This window comes from Cetorhinus maximus, chromosome 1 (genome assembly GCF_964194155.1).
Source record: "Cetorhinus maximus chromosome 1, sCetMax3.hap1.1, whole genome shotgun sequence".
In the NCBI taxonomy this organism is placed as follows: Eukaryota; Metazoa; Chordata; class Chondrichthyes; order Lamniformes; family Cetorhinidae; genus Cetorhinus; species Cetorhinus maximus.
The window spans coordinates 205,333,084-205,347,476 of record NC_135879.1 but is presented as its reverse complement, the minus strand read 5'-3'; the positions used below and the strand labels follow the sequence as shown (position 1 = coordinate 205,347,476).

At 43.6% G+C, this 14,393-nt stretch overlaps 1 protein-coding gene across 1 annotated transcript in view; it reads right to left on the bottom strand.

The window, feature by feature from the left end:
• The window catches only part of txnl1 (thioredoxin-like 1), a 38,733-nt gene extending 34,838 nt beyond the window's left edge, over positions 1–3,895 (bottom strand). Inside the window, exon 1 of the mRNA XM_078552165.1 lies at positions 3,604–3,895. Within this exon, the coding sequence (XP_078408291.1) occupies positions 3,604–3,698 (95 nt within the window). The 5' untranslated portion in view covers positions 3,699–3,895. The remainder of the gene's footprint in view (positions 1–3,603) is intronic.
• Between the last annotated feature and the right edge of the window lie 10,498 nt (positions 3,896–14,393).

The window sequence follows — 14,393 nt, the reverse complement described above, 5'->3', positions numbered from 1 at the left end:
TCAAATTGAGGGTGCTGTCAAATCAAAGCCAATGTAGGTGAGTGAGCATAGGGATGATGGGCAAATGGGACTTTGGGTGCATGTTCAGATATAGTAATTTTAAATGAGTTCAAGTTTACAAAGGGTGGAATGTGGGAGGCCAGCCAAGTGTGCATTGGAACAGGGAAGTCTAATATGGATAAGAGTTTCAGCAACAGATGAGCAGAGGCAGGAGGGGAGTCAGACAATGTTACATAGGTGGAAGTTGGGAATTCCCGTGACAGATACAATATGGGATTGGCAGCTCAGTTAACAGTCAAATCGGATGCCAAGGTTGTGAACAGTCTGGTTTAGCCCAAGAAAATTGCCAGGGAAACAAATAGAGTCACGGGCTAGGGGATGGAGTATATGTCAAGGACTGTGGTTTTGGTTTCCCCAATATTTATTTGGAGGAAATATCCGCTCATCCAATGCGTCATGTTGGGCGAAAAGCATGACATATCAGAGGCAGTAGAGGAGTTAAAAAAGAGATGGGTGTTGTCAACATATATGTAGAACCTGACATTGTGCCTTCCAACAACATTGCTGTGGAGAAATAACAGGTCATGGGTAAATCCTTAGTGAACTCGTGCAGAAGCTGGAAGCAAAGCCATTGCTGATAATTCTCTGGCTATAACTAGATAGACTGAAATAAAATCAGGCGTGGGCAGTCCGGCCCAACTAAATAACAGAGAAGAGGCTTTGGATGAGGTCAATGTGGTCAACCATATCAAAGGCTGTAGGCAGGTTGAAAAAGATGAGGAAAGGTCACATAGGTTGTCATTTTGATTTTGATAAGGGCCATTTCTGGACAGTGAAACCTGACTGGAGGAGTTCAAACATGACAATGCAGGAAATCTAGTTCAGATTAGGAGATGGATTGGTTGCTTGCAAGAGGGGTTATTGGTGGGTTGTTCGAGAAGGTGACAGCAGATTTGAAGGGGTATGGGATGTTGGGTGGTGGGCAGTTTATCAGCCATAGAATGATATGACACAACGTGGAAGGCTATTCAGGCCATCGCGCCTGCACCGGCTCTTTGGTAGAGCAATCCAACTAGTCCAACTCCTAATTTTCCACCCCCCCATGGCCCTGTATTTCTTCCTTTCAATCATATACCTAATTCTTGTTCAAGTGTTGCAATTGAATCTGCTTCCACCACCATTTCAGAATCATAGTAACTCAAAAATAGAATGATTTTGCATGTCATCTCTGGTTCTTTTGCCAATCACCTTAAAGCTTTGCCATCTGGTGACTGACCCTTCTGCTACCGGAAACAGTTCATTCTTATATAATCAGTCAAAACCCTTCTTGATTTTGAACACTTCAAATCTCCTCTGTTTTAAGGAGAACAACCCCAGCTTCTCCAGTATCTCTTAGCAACGGTAATCCCTCATCCCTGATACCATTTGAGTAAATTTTTCTGCACTCTCCCAGGCCCTGGCATCCTCCCAAAAGAATGATACTCAGAACCAAACAACATTCCAGCTGTGATTTAACCTGCATTTAATGAAAGTTTAGCATAACTTCATTGTTTGCATACTCTATGTCTCTCAATAAAACCAGGAACCTCATATGCTTCTTTTAAAAAAAATCTTCTCAAATTGTCCTGCTACCTTCAAAAGATTTGTGTACATACACCAGAGGATTCTCCATTCCAAGAGAATGCAGCTACTCTATACGAGAATCATTTCCTCTTTGAAAACTTCCCATTATTCAATTACTGTTTCGCTGACCAATTTTTGATTCCAATCCATCTGGACCATGCCCCTTTCAGCTCACTGACATTTGCCTTCTTCCAGTTAAGCATTGTTACACTACCTTTCCATGTCATTTTTCATAACTATTCTAAACCTGATGACACCATGATCACCGTTCCCCAAAATTCTCTACTTGCCTCACATCATTCTCTAGAGATAGATCTAACATTGCTTCCTTCTTCGCTAGGATGAAAGCAATGATCAAAAAGATTCCCTTGTACACATTTCAGGAATTCATGCCCTCTTTGCCCTTGACATTTACTATCTAAGTGCACATTAGGATAATTAGAATCCTGAAATCGTACTCTGTAGTTAATGCAAGATGCTTCTTTTCTCATCCCGACTACTTTCTATATTCAAGATTTTCTTTATTTTGTAAGCCCTAAATTTATCATATGCCCCCCTTGTGTTTAGTAATTATCCATAGAATGCAAGACTTTGCCAAAGACCCTTTTTCACCTCTAACTTCTCATTGCTTATATGTCAACATGTTTTTTTGCTAACTTTTCTGTTCAATTAATTTTGGCCAGATCCCTTTTCATCTTGCAAAGCTTTGCCTTTTCCACTTTCAAAGTACCCAGTTGGCTGTAAAGTGTTTTTGGACAACCTATCACTATATAGTTGGATCACTATATCATTGTAAGTCTTTTTTTCCTGTCCAGCACCCTTATCCTTGGACATTTTGTTAACCGTTTCTATCCTCACACTGAACTTAACTATCCTCTTGTCACTATTTTCCAATCATTCTACTCTTCCATTTCTTTTTTCCCCCAGAAGTGAATCATGCAATCCCCTCCTTGCTGGATTTAAAACTAATGCAGGAAGCGGTCCTAGACGTATTCCAAAAGCATTCCCGGTTTTAATCACATTAATTTATTCCATTGATCCCCAGAACGTGTCATCTGGAGGCTGACTTATTTGGAAGGGCATTGGAAGAGGCGAGCAGAAACCAAAAGCTCAGCTGGCCAAGAAAAGGGTCCAAAGAAAACAGGCCAGCAAATCCGTGCACCTTGTCAGCCCACATCTTCCTTTGCACCAAAGACTGCCATGCCCGAGTGGGGCACCTGAGCCATACCAGGCGATGCTTAATGGGAAACAAAAACAGAATTACCTGGAAAAACACAGGTCTGGCAGCATCGGCGGAGAAGAAAAGAGTTGACGTTTCGAGTCCTCATGACCCTTCAACAGAACTGAGTAATGCTTAATGGGAGTTAACTACCACAACACAAACCATTGTCTTACAAGACAGAATACTGCACTACCCATCCTTAGAAAAAAATGTTGAAAGAAACCTCAATATTATTGCCACTCAGAATTACGAGTCTTCCCCTCTTCCCTTATCTCCACTGTTTGGTCTGCTATAATGCCTACTAACAAGTGTGCTACTCTTATTCTAATTTCTTAATTATCCATATGGATTTGCAACAATAAATAATGCCGACTACTTTAGTCGGGCTACTATTTTAATTTCTTAGCTATCCAAATGGATCCAGTCCCTAGCACAGCCTTTGCACTGAGACAGGCTCCGTTACTAACACTGTCAGCCCACTCCCCCCCCCCCCCCCCGCCCCCTCTCAAGTCTCTGCTCAGAACCAGCAGCATTATGCTCCCATTCCAGATCAGAGGCCAAAAGAAGGCGGAGGCCGCCAGGAATGTCGATGAGGAAACCCGCAGTTCCGTCCGCTGCAGCCGACGTTCCCGGGTTACAAGATACAACGCAGGCAGTTAGGCCGCAAAGCCTGGGCTAGCAGCAGAAAGCAGCAACACCACCCCCCCCCTCCCCACCCCCACAACTCTGCCCCGTGCCAGGCCGCCGCGGTCACTCACCCTTTCATGGTGAACTTCACCACCGTTAACCTGCAGCCAGCGTTGGTCAATTCCGGCTGAAACTCGGCGTCGGCCACCACCACTTTCACCCTCATCGTCAGTGAATTGTGTCGAATATAATTTACCGTCAGTGGCTCCCGGTCCAGCCCAGTCCAGGTCTCACTTTTTTAATAAAACAAATCCAAATTTAAAAATAAAGAAACGCTCTGTCGGCAAATCACACAAACAAAGTGAAAGAGGGAAATCCTCTACCGGCACCGACCAAACCAGATTGGAAACTCCCTCCCACTCCGCTTCCCTCCCGCCCATTGGCCAATGACCACAAACTCCGACGGCGTAATTGCCGGATGCTTTGCGATGATTGGCGAAGAGAGTTGTCCCTCAAAAGACGTTCATCACCTGACCCCGCCTTCCCTCCCTGCGTCATCGGGCGGACTCCAGCTTCTTTGCTAAGTCATGGCCGCGAGCCGGCAATTACCCAGCAGACATCGCGAAACTACACCAGCCCGAGCCACCCCCCCCCCCCCCCCCCCCAACGACTAATCCACCCACCCACTCAACCGCTCCATCGGTCAAGAGGCCTCACTTGAGTGGTGCTGTTTCCACTCCCATCTCCCAATTCAGCTAGCCCAGAAGACCTGGATTGCCAAAACTCAGGGGCAATTGTGTTCCCTCACCACCGCCACCTTGTTGCTTTAAGGCAGGGTTAATTGCCCAGCCTGTGACCTGTCCAGTGGAAAATAAAATGCTGGGAATGTTTTCAGGTTTTGGACCCTGCATCAAGACCAGAGTATATTGTGGATGACTGACATTTTAAAAAGAGAATAAAACAAGGGAATGTGGTGAAGAAAACACACACACGCATTCTTTAGTGTGAAGCACTTAGGTGGCAAACAGAAGATAAATGTAAAGGGATAGCAGAAGACAAAAAGAAGATATAACAAGAGGAAAGGCATACAAGACAGAATTGAAAGGCTATGCAGAAAGAGAGAGAGGTGTAAGTAATACTCCACCTTTCCAAGGATTTGGTGAATGAAAGAATGCAGATAATTGTTCCAAAATTGGGTCCCCATCCCAAGTACCAACCTATTCCATGTCTCCATCCTTAGAAACACCAGCAAATCTGCAATATTCCAATGTTTGCACCAACTATTGTATTGAAAGTGGGGAACTAATCAATGTATAAAGTTGTTAAAAGTTGATGTTAAGGCCACAGGGCTGCAAAGTGCTTTGATGGAATCCATGGTATGGATTGTAATTTTTGAGACAGATCCCAACTGAAAAGGGAAACCAAAAAGGAAAACTAAGAAAGGAAACTGACTCCCCTGTAGCAAAGTGCATAAGAAATAGGAATAGGAGTAGAGCATTCAGCCCCTCGAGCCTGCTCCACCATTCAATAAGATCATGGCTGATGATCTTGGGTTTCGATTTCCACATTGCCATCTAACCCCAATAACCTTTCATTCCCTTGCCTAACCAGAACCTTTGCCTTAAAAATATTCAATGACCCCGCCTCCACCACCTTATGAGGCAGAGAATTCCAAAGTCGCACAAACCTCTGAGAAAAAAAAATTCTCCTCATCTCTGTCCTAAAAGGTCGACCCCTAATTTTAAAACAGTGTCCCCTAGTTCTGGGCTCATCTAAGAGGAAACATCCTTTCAACGTCCACCTTGTCAAGGCTGTTCAGGGTCTTGTATACTTCAGTCAAATCACCCCGCAATCTTCTAAACTCCAGTGGAAACAAGCCCAGTCTGTCCAACCTTTCCTCATAAGACAACCCACTCATTCCAGGTATCAATCCAGTAAAAACAAAATGCGGATGCTGGAAGTCAGAAACAAAAACAAAAATTGCTGGAAAACTCAGCAGGTCTGGCAGCATCTGTGGAGAGAAAGAGTTAACGTTTCGAATCCAGATGACTCTTCTTCAGGACTAGTAAACCTCCTTTGAACCACCTCCAATGCATTTACATCCCTCCTTAAATAAGGAGACCAAAACTGCACACAGTATTCGAGGTGCGGTCTCATCAATGCCCTGAATCATAACATCCTTACTTTTATATTCAATCTCTCTCGTAATAAAGGATAGCATTCCATTAGCCTTCTTAATTACTTGCTGTACCTACATACTAACCTTCTGTGACTCATGTACAAGAACACCTAGATCCCTCTGCACCTCATAATTATGCAGCCATTCTCCATTTAAGTAATACTCTGCTTTTTTGTTCTTCCTGCCAAAGTGAACAACTTCACATTTTCCCACATTAAACTCCATTTGCCAGATCTTTGCCCATTCACTCAATCTATCAATATCCATCTGCAACCTCCTCATGTCCTCTTCACAACATACTTTCCTACCTATCTTTGGAAATTTGCATTTGCAAATTTAACTTCCATGTCTTCACTCCCCTCATCTAAGTTATTGATGTAAATTGTAAAAAGTTGAGGCTCCAGTCCAGACCCACTGTAGTGGTTCCATGTTTAATAATTAGTTTCAGTTTAGTTATGTGCAATTATCAAGGAATCAAAGTGTATTAATCAATTCTAAGGGTTTTAAGGGTTAGTTTCTATCTAAGTCTAGTTTTTTTCTTTAATTTAGAAATTAACTAAAATTTACTCTTTAAGCTAAGAGAAGTTAAATTTTATGGGTGCACAAGCTCTCTGAGAGCAGCTGCAGCTAGTCAATTTGGCAGCTAGTTTAAACTGGTTTTCAGAAGCTTGAATCAGTTGTTTTCCAGGGAGCATAAAATAGACCTTCCTCAGTGCTGCCTTGTCTGTACTGAGAGTGTTGCTTTGGGTGTAAAGTGTGAGTTTGGTTGCTCGCTGAGAGAGGTGCTCCTTTCTTTTTCCAGCCTCCAGTAGTTGGGACTTACTTTGGTACAGGGAAAGAAGCTGATTGGTGAGTAACTGGTAAGTTTTTCTACTTGTAATAAGTAGTTTTTAAAGTTATGGCAGGTCAGCCCAGTTGAGTGGAATGTGATATGTGTGAAGTCATGGACACATCATGTGTCCTAGATGGACACATTTGCAAGAAGTGTCGCTGGCTGCAGAAGTCTGAGCTCCAGGTTTTGGAACCCAAGCAACAGCTGGGTCACTGTTGTGCATCCATGAAGTGGAGAACTATGTGGGTAGCATGTTTATGGAGGTGATCACACTACAGGTTAGGAGTGTACAGGCAGAGAGGGAGAGTGACCTCCAGGCAGTCTAAGAGAACCAGGCAGGTAGTCAGGAGTCCATCTTGCTTGTTAATCGATTTTCCATTTTGGATACTGGTGAAGGTGATGGTTCCTTAGGGGCGTGCAGCCAGAGCCAAATCTGTGGCACCACAGGTGGCTCAGCTGCACAGGAAGGGAGTGGAAGAGGAATAGTGATAGGGGATTCCATAGTCATGGGATCAGGCAGGTGTTCCTGTGGCAATAAACATGACTCCAAGGTGATCTGTTGCCTCCCTGGTTCCAGGGTCAGGGAAGTCACAGAGTAGCTGCAGGACATCTTTCTGGGGGAGGGTGAACAGGCAGAGGTCGTGGTCCACTTTGGTACCAACAACATAGGTAGTGAGAGGGGTGAGGTCCTGAAAGCAAATTTTAGGGAGTGAGGAAGGAGATTAAAAAGCACAACTTCAAGAGCACTAATATCAGGATTACTCCCAGTACCATGTGCTAGTGAGCGTAGGAATAGGAGGATTGATCGAATGAACATGTGGTTGGAGAATTCGTGTAGGAGGGAAGGCATCAGATTTCTGACGCACTGAGGCAGGTGAGACCTATACAAGGTGGACGGGTTACACCTTAACAGGACTGGGACTAACATCCCCACAGGGAGATTTGTTAGTGCTGTTGGAGAGGGTTTGAACTGGCATGTCAGAGGGATGGCAACCTGAGGTGTAGGCCTAATTGGAAGGAAGTAAAGCTGGTAACAGGAAGTAAAAAAAGTGGCGAGTGAAATTAGAAGGCAAGCATCAACTAAGCTTAGAATGCAGAATAATATCAAAAGAACAAAGTTAAGGCACTCTATCTGAATACATGCATCATTCACAGAAACGTACATGATTTAAAGCCACAAATAAAGGTAAATGGGTATGATCTGATTGCCATTAGGGAAACAAGGCAGCAGGGTGACCAAGACTGGGAACTGAATATTCAATGATATTTTACATTTAGAAAGGATAGGCAAAAAGGAATCCATGCTCCTCCATGTTGAACACCACTTGGAGGAAGCACTGAGGGGGCAAGGGTGCAGGATGTACTCTGGGTGGAGGACTTCAATGTCCATCACCAAGAGTGGCTCAGTAGCACCACTAACAACTGATTTGGCCAAGTCCTAAAGGACATTACTGCTCGACTGGGTCTGCGGCAGGTGGTGAGGGAACAAACAAAAGGGAAAAACATACTTGACCTCATCCTCACCAACCTACCTGCCACAGATGCATCTGTCCATGGCAGGAGTGACCACCGCACAGTCATTGTGGAGACGAAGTCCCGTCTTCACATTGAGGATATTCGCCTTAGTGTTATGTGGCCACTACCACCATGCTAGGTGGGATAGATTTTGAACAGACCTAGCCACAAATGACTGGGCATCCATGAGGCGCTATGGACCATCAGCAGCAGCAGAATTGTACTCGAACACAATCTGTAATATCATGGCCCAGCATATCCCTCACTCTACCACTACCGTCAAGCCAGGGGATCAACTCTGGTTCAATGAAGAGTGCAGAAGGGCATACCAGGAGCAGCACCAGGCATACCTAAAAATGAGGTGTCAACCTGGTGAAGCTATAAAACAGGACTACTTGCGTGCCAAACAGCATAAGCAGCAAGTGATAGACAGGGCTAAGTGATTCCACAACCAACGGATCAGATCTAAGCTCTGCAGTCCTGCCACATCCAGTTGTGCATGGTGAAGGACAATTAAACAACTCACTGGAGGAGGATGCTACACAAATATCCCCATCCTCAATGATGGAGCAGCCCAGCACATCAGTGTAAAAGATAAGGCTGAAGCCACCTTTTGCTACAATAAGATAAAAGCAAAATACTGCGGATGCTGGAAATCTGAAACAAAAGCAAAATTAGCTGGAAAAACTCAGCAGGTCTGACAGCATCTGCGGAGAGGAATACAGTTAACGTTTCAAGTCTGTATGCTTATTCATCAGAACAACTCACTGGAGGAGGATTTTGCTACAATCTTCAGCCAGGAGGACCGAATGGATGATCCATCTCAGCCTCCTCTGCAGGTCCCCAGCATCACAGATGCCAGCCTTCAGCCAATTCGATTCACTCCCCCTGATATCAAGAAACAGCTGAAGGCTATGGGCTCTGACGATATTCCAGCAATCATACTGAAGACTTGTGCTCCAGAACTTGCCACACCCCTAGCCAAGCTGTTCCAGTACAGCTGCAACTTTGGCATCTACCCAGCTATGTGGAAAATTGCCCAGATATGTCCTGTACACAAAAAGCAAGAGAACTCGAACCTGGACAATTACCACCCCATCAGTCTACTCTCCATCATCAGTAAAGTAATGGAAGGGGTCATCAACAGTGCTATCAAGCAGCACTTGCTTAGCAATAAACTGCTCACTGATGCCCAGTTTGGGTGCCAGTAGGGCCACTCAACTCCTGACCTCATTACAGCCTTGGTTCAAACATGGACAAAAGAGCTGAACTTTAGAGGTGAGGTGAGAGTGACTGCCCTTGACATCAAGGCAGCATTTGACAGAGTATGGCATCAAGGAGCCCTAGCAAAACTGGAGTCAAGGTGATTTAGGGGGGGAAAATCTCCGCTGGTTGGAGTCATACCTAGCACAAAGGAAGATGGTTGTGGTTGTTGGAGGTCAGTCATCTCAGCTCCAGGGCATCACTGCAGGAGTTCCTCAGGGTAGTGCCCTAGGCCCAATCATCTTCAGCTGCTTCATCAATGACCTTCCTTCCATCATAAGGTCAGAAGTGGGGATGTTCGCTGATGATCGCACAATGTTCAACACCATTCGCGACTCCTCAGATACTGGAGCAGTCCATGTCCAAAGGCAGCAAGACCTGGACAATATCCAGACTTGGGCTGACAAGTGACAGGTGTCAGGCAATGACCATCTCCAACAAGAGAGAATCCAACTATCGCCCCTTGATGTTCAATGGCATTACCATCACTAATCCCCCACTATCGACATCCTGGGGGTTATCATTGACAAGAAACTGAACTGGACGAGTCATATAAATACTGTGGCTACAAGAGCAGGTCAGAGGCTAGGAATAGTGCGACGAGTGGCCCACCTCCTGACTCCCCAAAGCCTGTCCACCATCTGCAAGGCACAATTCAGGATTGTGATGGAATACGCCCCAATTGCCTGGATGAGTGCAGCTCCTACAACACTCAAGAAGCTTGACACCATCCAGGACAAAGCAGCCCACTTGATTGGCATCACATCCACAAACATTTGCTCCCTCCACCACCGACGCACAGTAGCAGCACTGTGTACCATCTACAAGTTGCACTGCAGGAATTCACCAAGGCTCCTGAGACAGTGCCTTCCAAACCCACGACCATTGCCATCTAGAAGGACAAGGCCAGCAGATAGATGGGAATGCCATCACCTACAAGTTCCCCTCCAAGTCACTCACCATTCTGACTTGGAAATATATCGCTGTTCCTTCACTGTCGCTCAGTCAAAATCCTGGAACTCCCTTCCTAACAGCACTGTGGGTGTACCTACACCACATGGTCTGCAGTGGTTCAAGAAGGTAGCTCACCACCACCTTCTCAAGGGCAACTAGGGATGGGCAATAAATGCTGGCCTAGCCAGCAAAGCCCATATCCCGTGAATGATTGTTTTTTTTTTTAAAAAGCGAAAAGGAGGTGGTGTTGCACTGATAATAAGGGATGGGATCAGTACATTAGTAAGGTAGGATCTCAGATTGGAAGAACAAGATGTGGAATCTGTTTGGGTGGAACCAAGAAACAGCAAGGGGCAGTAAGAATTGCTTACAGGCCACCAAACAGTAGTGGTAGTGTGGGGCATGGTATTAATGAAGAGATTATAGAAGCATGTAGCATTGGTAATACAGTAGTCATGGTTGAATTCAATACGCATATAGACTGGGTAAACCTAATGAGCACTAATGCTGTGGAGCATGAGTTTCTGGGGTGTTAGGGATCGTTTTCTTGAGTAGTACATTGAGGAACCAACTAGAGAACAGGCTATTTTATTACGCAACAAAGATGGGCTAAGAAATAATCTTGTTTTAAAAGAACCTTTAGGGATGAGTGACCATAATATGATAGGATTTTACATTATGTTTGAAAGGGAGGTAGTTCAATCTGAAGCCAGGGTGTTAAATTTGAACAAAGAAAATTATGAAGGTGTGAGGGGAAAATTGGTTGAAGTAGATGAGGAAAGTACACTAAAAGGTATGATAGTACATAAGCAATGGACAGACTTTAAAGAATCATTACATAGTTTACAGCAACTATACATTCCTTCAAGGCACAAAACCCCAAATAAAGCCAGTCATCTGTGGCTAACAAAGAAGGTTAAGGATTGTATAAGATTAAAAGAAAAGACCTATAAAGTTGCCAGAAATAGTTGTAAAGCTGAGGATTTTAGAATACAGCAGGGACTAGGGAGAAAGAGGAATTGAAGGAAACTCATATTAATAAGAAGGTTTATTGATGAAATTAATGATACTGATGGTTCATTATGTCATGACCATGGATTCTACCCCCAAGTTACTTATGGACATATTGAACTTTGAAGTAAGACATGTCTTTTTTAAAAAAGGACATACAAGCAAAAGCAGGCTCAGACTGTAAGATAACCACTCACTGGAAAATTACTTGACCAACTAGTTCAGAGAGAACGGAATGTCGAACCTAATAAGGGTGTCACAGCCTACTTCAGACAGAGGCACTTCAAAGGAAAAAATACAATGCAAACTGAACTGAACTAACCTGTGGTTACAGAAATAATGGAAAAGGATTACCATCTCAGCTGAAACCACCTTGTGTTGAGTTATATCCCAGACTGTGAGCATGAACTGAATTGAAAAGAAAATACATCTGGGTGAGGACATGTTTGTTTTTCCCCTTCCAGGAATACACAAGTAAAAGGGTTTAAAAAAAGCCAACTGCAACCCTAGTTCTGTGTGCTAGTCTGGTGTTCTGTTCTGGTGTGTGCATGTGCTGTGAAGGTCACAGCTGAAGAACCCCAACTGGGGATCGCTGTCTTTGCAGGTTAAAAAAAGGTTCGTTCTCTCTCTCTCTCTCTCTCTCTCTCTCTCTCTCTCTCTGATTGCTGGAAGCAAATCACAAGTCAGCAAAGCCACAGTCGAAAAGGAAACAAAACAGCTCCTTTCAGCTAACCTGCAGAACCAAGAATCCCGAAAATCAGCTGCCAAAGTCAGCGCTATTGGAATCAGCTCAACTTAATGGCCGGAATGTTTCCAACGTTTCACCATCTACTTCTCAGGGCCAAGCCAAAGGACTGATTTGTGTATATTTTTTAACTATTAATTTTGGACTCAATTTCTCATCACTAATATGTGTATTATGTTTTTATTTTTTTTTCTCTCGTGTTTAGTAACTAATAAACTCTTTGACTCAAGAAAACCTGGTTAATTTGGCTCCTTTTAAAACATAAATACATTTGAACTGGGGAAAAAGTATCCACGAGGGAAGGGATCATTTTTAAATTAACCTTGTTGCGATCAACCGAGGGGGAAATAAAGGGAGCCAGTTCATCTGTCCTCACCCAGGAGCATAACAATTTGGGCTACCTTGGCTGGGATCGTAACAAATTAGGGGACCCTTGCCCAGGGATCAGTCATAACTTAAGTCCCGGGGACTTGATATTCTACATCCCAGAGTGTTAAAGAGATAGTGAATGCATTGTTGATCATCTTTGAAAATTCTATAGATTCTGGAATGGTTCCTGCAGATTGGATGGTAGCAAATGTCACCCCACTATTTAAGAAGGGAGAGAGAGAAGATGTGAAATAACAGACCTGTTAGCCTTACATCAATAATAGGGAAAATGCTGGAATCTATTGTAATGGATGTGATAAATGGATACTTGGATAATAATGATCTGACTCGGCATAGTCCACCTGGATTTATGAATGGGAAATCTTGTTTGACGAACCTGTTGGAGTTTTTTGAGGATGTTGCTAACTGAATTGACAAAGGGAAGTCGGTGGACATAGTACACTTGGATTTTCAGAAGGCTCTTGGTAAAGTACTCCACAGGAAGTTGGTCAGCAAAATTAAAGCACATGGGATAGGAGGTAATATACTGGCATGGATTAAGGACAGGCAGAAAGCAGAGTAGACCATGAGACCATAAGACATAGGAGCAGAAGTAGGCCATATAGCTCATCGAGGTTGCTCCGCCATTCAATGAGATCACGGCTGATCTGATAATCCTCAACTCCACTTTCCTGCCTTTTCCCTATAACCCTTGATTCCTTTTAATGATTAAAGTAAGTGGGAATAAATGAGTCATTCTCGCATTGAATTGTTTTGACTAGTGGGGTACCGCAAGGATCTGTACATGGGCGCCAGCTGTTCACAATATATATCAATGATTTGGATGTGGGGACCAAATGTAATATTTCCAAGTTCACAAATGACACAAAGCTAGGTGGAAATTTATGTTGTGAGGAAGATTTAAAGCGTCTTCAAGAGGATTTGGACATACATTGTGAGTGAGCAGAAACATGGCAGATGGAATATAATGTGTAAAAAAAAAAAAAAGTGAGGTTATCCACTCTGGTAGGAGGAACAGATGTGCAGAATATTTCTTAAATGGTAAGAGATGAGAAAGTGTGAATATACAAACGGACCTGGGTGTCCTCGTGAATAAGCCACTGAAAACTAACATGTAGGTGCAGCAAGCAATTAGGAAGGCTAATTGTATCTTAGCCTTTATTGCTTGAGGATTTGAGTACAGGACTAGTGAAGTCATGGTTAAACTGCACCTGGTGTAATGTGTGCAGTTTTGGTCCCCTTACCTTAGGAAGAATATTATTGCCCTAGAGGGAGTGCAACGACGGTTCACCAGACTTGTTTCGGGATGGTGAGACTGGGGAAACTGGGCCTGTGTTCTCTAAAGCTTCAAAGAATGAGAAATAATCTCATTGAAACCTACAAAATACTTTAATGGGTAGAAAGGGTAGATGCAGGTAAGATATTTCCTCTGGTTTGGGAGTCTATACCTAGGGACACAATTTCAAAATCAGGGGAGGCCATGTAGGACTGAGATGAGGAGAATCTTTTTGACTCAGAGGGTTGTGAATCTTTGGAATTCTCTACCCCAGAGGGCCATGGAAGCTCAGTCATTGAGTATGTTTAAAGCAGAGATTGACAGATTTCTAAATACCAATGCCATGAAGGGATATGGGGATAGTGTGGGGGGGAAAAAGGCACTGAAGTGGATGATCATCCATGATCATATTGAATGGCAGAGCAGGCTCGACTGAGCTGAATGGCCTACTCCTGCTCCTATATTTCTATGTCAGACGTTAGTATCGTACTTTGAGCCTTTGTCTATTCCTCCTTCCTAAGTAAAATGTGCTATATTGCCTTAGGCCAAAGTAAGTTTACATTTTATGGTTTTACTATGGGACAAATGTTGGAGGAAATCCACTGTTACATTTTATGGCTTGATTACAGGATACGTGATGTCATTTGTAGCTTAATTGTCAAAGCAAATGCTGCAGAGGTTAGAATCTGGGAAGTGGTTTGGCACTTATCATGCTGTATTCCTCTCAAAAGTCTATTACATAAAGTAAAATCTTTA